The 8207-nt window shown below is 49.0% G+C and overlaps 1 protein-coding gene across 1 annotated transcript; it reads left to right on the forward strand.

Annotated features, from left to right (window-relative positions):
* Window positions 1-700: 700 nt before the first annotated feature.
* Window positions 701-6331, forward strand: CISH (cytokine inducible SH2-containing protein). Its single transcript, XM_010159844.1, has 3 exons — window positions 701-747; window positions 5096-5322; window positions 5829-6331. Exons 1-3 carry the CDS (start codon window positions 701-703, stop codon window positions 6329-6331), a joined length of 777 nt encoding a protein of 258 aa, XP_010158146.1.
* Window positions 6332-8207: the final 1876 nt, after the last annotated feature.

Genomic DNA, 8207 nt, shown 5'->3' on the forward strand with positions numbered 1-8207 from the left:
CTGACATCAAGGCGGCCGTTATGGACACATCTATTTATACCTCCTCTCTCCCCCCCCGCCGCGCGGCTGGTATAGGAAGAGTGATGTGAATACAATACGATTCCAGGAATCCCTCACTTCCTGGAACAGATTAAAAGGGGCAAACAAAAGATTACTTAGTAGGTTGGGTTTTTTTTCTCCGAGCTTCATTACTTCTGGAGTCAGGGAAAAAGCAGGTTGCTGCCCTGCCGTCTCTCCTCCCCAGCCTTCGGGGGTATTATTTATTGGTACCTATTTATTATTATTTCAGAGTGTGACGAATATTTTTTTCTATAATACTGCTCTGAAGGAAGATTACTTCCTCTTTAAATACATGTAGTTTTCCTTTTCTCTGGTTATTTTTTAAACTTTGCTGTTTTCTGAAAAGCACAAGGAGAATACGGTCTCTTCCAAGGCGCTGAGAGTGCATGCGGTTTCCTGGCCAAAGTTGCCGAACAGTCGGCACGGTCCGTCTCGGCCAGCCTGCCTCGCCTGCTGCTCGGCTTGCTGTGTGTCTGAAAGCCAACCTCCTGCGGAAGGGGTTTGCTGGGACTCTCCAGCCTTCTCTTAGTGTGAACCCCGAACCGGAGGCTGGAACTCGCGTGCTCCTTCTGGGAAGCAAAGGAGACGAGAAGAAGAAAAGAGAAGAGGAGAAAGCATTTCCCACCTTCCTGAAGACTTAATGCTTTTCCCTTGGTCCAGGAGTGACATGATCCTCTGTGTTCAGGGGTAAGATACTTTGCAGCCTTCTTTTAAAACCTGTGGTTTGGTAATTGTAATTAGTGACATTCCCTGAGACAGTTTTTCAGCTCATGTGGGACTGTAATGGAATGGGAATGACTGACGCTGGCCGAGTGCTGGGGGGTGTGTGTGTGTGTGTCCTACGTGCCTGTTTTTTAGATTCTATGGCAAAAAATCATGGGACCATAAAGTATTCCTGATTTCCGTGCCTTCTATTGCTGACAAATTACATGGTATTCCAAGCCTTTGGGAGAGTATAACTTCGGAAAAACCTGGAGTGAGCTGTTCAGTGGGGTGTGTGTAGCACCAAGGGAGACAACAAGCCCGAAACCCTCGGTGCTCTCTAATGTCCCACTGGAAACACCCTGTTGACAGGGAAAAACCTCCCTGGATTTCAGATGGCTTTGTCTATATTTATTCTAAACACCTAATTTTCATTTTCTATTGCTTTTATGGGTAAGACGGGATGTATGTACGTACAGGCTCACCCTCCCAGGGCACTCTGCAGAATGAAAGCCGCAGGGGGCACACAGGTAGTGAGAGCAGGTAACACCTTCCCCGGTACCACTGTGTAGGCACTTCAGTGTCGGCAGGATCGGCTCAGGTCACCAACATGCGTAAATACCTGGTCTGCGGGAATCCTCCAGCGTTTTTACGCATGCTGCGTCTTTGGAAAGTGTCAGCATTTGTTTCAGCCCGAGCCGTAATGTCAGTGTTACCCACCCCTCCTGCCCTCAGCGGATTTTCCTCCGAGGCAGAGCATTTGCTGTGTTTGCTTTAAATGACTAAAGCATGGGGATTTCTCTGCCATTTCCCACCAAATCTGTTCCACAGACAAGCAGAGCTCGTGCCTCCCAGTACTTTCCTGCTACTCAAGCGGGTCTGTTTTTGCTCTCATTTCCAGTCTACAGCTGCAGTTCCTACGGCACGGCACAGGGAATTTGTTTTTCAGCTCAGGCTTTGTGAAACCCTTATCTGAAGCTTTCCTCCAGGGTTAGCATACCAGAGCTACTGCTTCCCTTCACCCACTAAGAACTTGTTATGTAGCCAGATGTGTAGATGGTTGTCTCCCAGTATCTTTTTTTACGATCATTTATTGCTCAGTTTCTGTTGTCCTGTAGGATTTCATAGATCCTGGACTCCATACTCTGCCTCCTCTCCAGACCAAGCTCCCATGGGAGCTTTGGGATGTGGCTGATGGGAGAGCAGCTCGACACACTTTTTCTTGTACTATTTGTACTGTGTTACAAAGTTTTAGCTTATCAGCAAAGTAACTGCAAAGCTAACACTAAATGACATCAGAGATATGAGTCTCTTGAACTTTCTTGGCTTTCCAAGGCTTTTTGAAACATTAATTGCCAAAGCACAGGGAAGTTCCTTTGCTGTTTCTCTCGAGACTCCACACAGACTACCAGCTAGAGATGCCAAATTTTATGTATTTGCTTTCTTCCTCATCACAGCCGTTGTACTAACACTTCACTTTCTTCAGTCCTGATCCTCCACTTGCCTTGCCTTTACTTTCTTTCTTACAAGCACTAATTACTCTCAAGTACTTACTCTGCCCCATTGAAGGGCTGACTTTTCCAGGTCTTTTCAACGTCCTTATCCCAGAAAATTCTTCTTATCCCTCTTGCAAATGTACTTGCATTAAAAGTTGTAGCCTGCCATCACTCACTGATCCCTCTGCTCTCCCTTTGCTGTACTTGGAGCTGCCCTGGGCGCAGCGGCAGCTCCTTTTTCTTCAACCTATGTACGAAGTTGTTTGGGACACCAGCACCTCCTGGTCCAGGAGAATTTCTAATCCCACCGTGCGCCTTTGAGACTACAGCTGCACAAGGACTTTCTGTAGGGGGGAGAGGGGCCTAAGGCAGGTGTACAGAAGGCAAGCAGGAAGAGTGTAAGCATGGCCCTTCTCTGGCTGCAGTGGAAGAATCCCCACAGTGACTGCATGGGCTGTGGGCTCCTCCAGCTTCAGGTGGCAGAAAACGTCCGGCAGCAGAGAGCGAGCACAGTGGGAAACTGTCTCAAGCACATGGGCTCTGCTTCAGAGACCCACAGTGGCTCTGTAAAGAAACCTGCTGACATACTCACACAGTTGTCTGTTGGAGGACTGACCTGAGTTGGTACGGCCCTTGTAACTAACAACCTTCTGCAATGAGACGGGAGTACGTTTCCCCAGGCAGCTTTGCTATCTCTCCCTTCCCTCCCATTCTCTTGCCCAATTCCTAATTTCCTCTCCAAAATCAGTATATAAAAAGAAAAAAAAAAAAGGTGTTCCATGCTAGGAACATGGAATGAGGAAAGTTTTCTTCGTGTTCAAAACCTTTCCCAAAGGGTAGGGCAGAAAAATTTTCCAGGAGAAAGTAAGTTCAGAGCAATTTGGAATTTGGACTGCAGTATCCAAGTTCTGGGGAGCGAGGGAGAGAACAGTCGGTGTAAGAACACACCTGAGAGAATGTTCTGCCAACAGTCCTGTGCAACACCCTCTGTGCACAGCGCCAAATATTCTACTGGGTTCAGTGCAGCGAAGGATCTGGGTTATAGTCAAAAAAGGAGGGAAATGGAGAATCAGGAGTCTCCTTTCCCCACGAAGGTAGGTAGCTAGACACTTGTGAAGACCATGACATTAAGACATTGCATCCATGACCATGCCAACCAAATATGTTTAAAAATGCAGCCCTCAACACCTACGAATGTAGCTCAGGTGGGACTTAGAGGTTTCCCAACAGCAATCTCCAGATACAGAAGTAGAGTCAGATCCACAGTTCCGTGAAAGCCGCTGAAAATGCAGTCCTTGTGATCAAGGGTGTCGGGTGAAGATAAGGGCCAGCAGCCGCTTTTATTAGGTTTGCCTTGCTTCCTACCCCCGAACAGAATAAGAATGAGGAACATGAACGCCAAGTAGATATTCTGCTTCTGAAATGTGATTTGACATATGGCAAAAGGAAGAATGTTCTTTTCTAAATACCAACAGAATAGTGGGATTTTGCCATGTATTGCACGGGCAAGAAGAGTCTCTCTGTAGATTCAGTTTTACAAAAACCTTACTCTAAACCTACATGGTTTTATTAGAAATGCAGAGTCATGGAACTGATCGTGGCTCTTGCTCAGAAATCACTGTGAAGCCGTTTCCAGGTTCTCTCTAATCTACTTTTCCCCAAAATTTCTTCTTCCTGCTCCCCATCACCAACTGAGACTCAGCAGTTTGAGGAGGTGGAGAGCAGCTATGATCAGTTTCCAACACAATTATGTATGTGCCTGAAGTGTCGCTGTTCACAGAGAAGGAGGAAGATCGGAAAGGAAGTGCTTATGACTTCAGCCTCCTTCCGCTTCTCTCTTCAGAGATGTGGGAGGAAGTGGCCGCTGCGGACCCTTCAGTGGTGCTGTGAGGGTCTCACGCTGAGGACTGTGTTAAGTGTCTGGAAGAACATCTCCAGTGAGTGCGTGTGGGGGATGCTGACACAGGACACGCTGCAGCACAGGGCACACAAAGGCCAAGAGCCTAGAAAAAAAGACAGAAGCGAGCGTTTTTGCTCAGGAACGTGCCTGGGAATGAAGACTTCCCTGGCCCTCAACATCCATCCTCCCCCTGGAGCTCTGCCTTCCTTTGGGAGTCTCCATGCTGTGGAGGAGGGCTCCAGGCTTTGTGAAGCTGCGCTTAGACGCTGACTGCCTACACTAACGCTCTCTTTAGGCCACAGAGGGATTAATGTTCATTGCGGCCCAGTCACGGCAGAACCTCCTCCTGCTGTAATCCTGCAGGGATTACAGTCCTGCCGAGACCTCCGTTGTGCTGTTGAACGATTGGGAGAATTCCAAGAATTCCCATTATTCTACTACAAGATCAGCTCACCCTGAGGTCTAGCAGACACATTTAGGATCAGGTCAGCCTTGAGCAGACAGCGCACAGGACAGAACCCAAGCTATTCCCAATTCTGCTTCTAATTATATTACAGTAAGTGACTAACGAACTCACGGGCAGAAAAGAAATGCTCCAACATTGTAATGATGTCACTGAAGCTGTAATGCTGCTGTGAACCTTATTGCCTCTGAAACGACGTATTAAGATGCAACATCTAAAAATATCAGATTTCAAATCAACCTGAATTGCAGGATAGACCACCTTTTGGCAGGTGCAAGAGGCCAACTCTCTCTCCCTGTTTCTAAGGGCTCGTCTTTAGCTGTGTAATTTTCCCCACCTTGTCCTGTTCGCAGCATAACCATGTTGAGGATCTGTTTATGAAATGTAACATGTAGTACAACGTAGCATGCACTGACAGACACTGCGACCTATTTCAAGGCAAGGAAAAATAGCAGAGTGTGCCCTTCATTTCAGACCTCATCCTTTGCTGGCGGAGGAGAAGATCAGGAGACTCTCTCTCAGGGGAATTGCGGTGGATCTGCCAGAGCCCATCATGCAGCCTCTGCCAGTTATGGCCTTCCAGGAGGAGTCCGCGCCTGCCTTTGCAGCACCGGTTCCCGACACCACCCCACCTCAGACGCGAGACCCTGAAGAAGACCTGCTCTGCATTGCAAAGACCTTCTCCTATCTGCGAGAATCTGGTAAGGCTCAACTCAGAGTCACGGGGTCAGAAGGCTACAGGGAGCAGGGAGCCAACGCTGCAATCTGAGCTCCAGAGACAACCTCCTGATCCCACTTCAGACAGGAACCTGGTTGTGTCACAGCCACGGCTGAGTCTTGTGGACGCAGCAAGTGTGTTTTCAGTCTCTACAAACTTGCATCATGGTGTAATTTATTACTAGTGTAAGCAAAAGCTTTGTCTTTTATAACTGAATTGGGACACAGAATTGCAAAAAGGCCCCTCTTTCTCTGTAAACTGTGTAGCTGCAAAGTAGTCATCCTCACCCCAAGCCCAGCTCAGCAACAGCAGTGTAGGTAGGAAACCCTTAGAACATGACACGGTCTTAATTTCTGAAGGTCTTACCCAGTCTGGGCCTGGTTGCTTCCCTGGCCCTGAACCCAGCAGGCTTCAAGGCTTCCCTAAATATATTGCCAGTCCTTTAATACATTATTTCCCTAACAAGTTCCTTCTGGGATGCTTTTCCAGGTTGGTACTGGGGATCTATCACTGCCAGTGAGGCCAAGCAGCATCTCCAAAAGATGCCGGAGGGCACCTTCCTGGTTCGGGACAGCACCCACCCCAGCTACCTGTTCACGCTCTCCGTCAAGACAAATCGAGGTCCCACCAACGTGCGCATCGAATACACTGACAGCAAGTTCCGGCTGGACTCAAACTACTTGTCCAAACCTCGCATCCTGGCCTTCCCGGACGTGGTCAGTCTCATCCAGCATTATGTCATGTCCTGCACAACGGAAAGCAAGAACGAGGCTCCTTACCCGCCTCCGTCTCCTCTACCTCCCATGCAAAAAGAGATGGCAGCAGCCGCAGTACACTTGAAGCTCATCCGGCCGCTCAGCCGCAAGGACAACATCCCCAGCCTACAGCACCTGTGCCGGCTACGGATTAACAAGTCTACAGCCGACGTGGACCAGCTCCCTCTGCCTAGGCGGATGGGGGACTATCTGAAGCAATACCCTTTCCAGCTCTGAAGCGTGGCCGTTACAGCTCAGGCATGACAGAGAGGGACAGAAAGAACGCTGTCCTGTCCCGCTGAAGCGCGGCATCAGGTGGACACAGTAACGACCCGATTCTCAGCAGAGACTGCACCCATCTTTCCTCTCCCCTTCTCTCTAAATCCATTCCAGCGCCAGGGAGGAGTTGGTGGTTTCAGTGAACAACGGGACACAGTCTGAGCTCTGAACCTCAGGCCGCGCCGACAGCGGCTGTGAGGAAGTGCTGTAGGCCTGTGCACACTACTTGAATTTCAGAGTTGCTGTGACACCGGAGACGTTAACGTCCTTATTTTCGCTATTTATTTCCATGGCAGTTTCTCTCCTCGTGGTATTTTAAAAGCACCTTTTACTTTATTGGGTTTTTTGTTTCTTTTACTTTTGTGGAATTAGAGATAGAATAAAGGCTCCCAGCCAAAACTCTGTGGCAATTTGGATTTGGATTCACATCCAAATAGTACCTGTTTGACTCCAGGTCACAGGAATCCACATCCAAGCTCCCCCAGACTTCTAGGGTATGTGGGACTCAGATGACTCTATCTAGACTCACCTCTACAGAGGTAAAGAATGACTTTTTTCTTCCTTAGCTACAGGGGCTGGATATTGTAACCTCACAGCACACTGGTAGCAGCTTGTGCATCTCCCAGGTGACTTCTTTGAGGGAGCCCTTCTTCCTTGACAGCTCTAAGCAGACGTGCAGGATATTGAGCTTGGGCCAGGGAGCACTCATCCTGGTTTTTTTCATCTTCTCCATCTCCAGAGGAAGATGTGACAAATTGTGACAAAACATTAGAAACAAGTAATCAGAAACCCAGCTTTCTCATTTGCAGGCAGAGGGATTTGGTTTGAGAGCACTCTGCGTTTGGCTCGCACGTGAACGTTCCCTGACGCTGCCCTTGCCTCGCGAGACGCGGGGCGAGAACGGGCTCTCCTTGGCCGGGGGTTCAGAGCTCTGCTGAGCTGCACCAGTGCCGCGCACAGCTTCAGGATATTTATTTATTTATTTCGGGGGGCTGGGGGGAGCGGGGGGGCAGAGAGACAAGTCAGAGGCACCTAGGTAGAAGGAGCTGTCCTTCCTCTGCTGACACGATGCCAAACTGCCAGTTGCTCTGCTTCTGCCAGCGTCGTTCGCACGCCGCGCAGCTTCAGTCAGAGCTAGGCTCTAGCACACACTGGAACCCACAGTTCAACTTTTCCGTTTGCCGAGGTCCAGACCGCTCCTCTCCCCATGTTTGTTATCCTCAATTAGACTTTTTGCTCTGGGTTTACTTCTCACACCCCATCCCTTTCAAACCCCTGAAAATGAAGCACAATGGCCCTCCCTTGCTCTCCTGCGGACAGGAGGGACGAACATCAGATGGGCTCTGCCCTGTCCTCTTCCTATGCTTGATCCTGCCACCGTCCCAGCCCGCAGGGGCCAGTCCATGCCATCGAGTGAGAGTAGAGAAGGGACAGGCAGGTCTAGAGAAAGGATCTTTTGGCTTCTTTTGCCCCATAACATGATCAAGCATCAACCAACGCTAAGGATTCCTCATTCACCCCTTCCTGGGCCTGTCTCTCCAAGGCTCTGTAAATCATGAGGGACAAATCCCAGCTATACCTGAGGGTTGGGAGAGGAGTTGGAAAAGGATGGGATGGTGACCCGGAGACAAGCTCAGAAAGTGGGTGGTTTTGTCCACCCTATCTTATAGCTGTCTTAAAGGGACAAGATGGCCTGATGTGCTTAGTCAGTGTCCCTTTTTCTCCACATTTATACACGCTTGTGCTCTTGCAGGCTTTGTTTTTGATACTTTGATGATTGACAGCGTGCATGTGTGATGTCAGGTTTGCTTTTTATTACACCCTTCCCTCTTGC

This window comes from Eurypyga helias, unplaced genomic scaffold (genome assembly GCF_000690775.1).
Source record: "Eurypyga helias isolate BGI_N326 unplaced genomic scaffold, ASM69077v1 Scaffold35839, whole genome shotgun sequence".
Lineage (NCBI taxonomy): Eukaryota > Metazoa > Chordata > Aves > Eurypygiformes > Eurypygidae > Eurypyga > Eurypyga helias.

Coding starts and splice junctions, on each gene's coding strand:
- CISH (XM_010159844.1), top strand. CDS start 701: ATGCTTTTCCCTTGGTCCAGGAGTGACATGATCCTCTGTGTTCAGGG. Junction 748..5,095: donor ATGATCCTCTGTGTTCAGGG/GTAAGATACTTT, acceptor CCTTCATTTCAG/ACCTCATCCTTTGCTGGCGG. Junction 5,323..5,828: donor CTCCTATCTGCGAGAATCTG/GTAAGGCTCAAC, acceptor ATGCTTTTCCAG/GTTGGTACTGGGGATCTATC.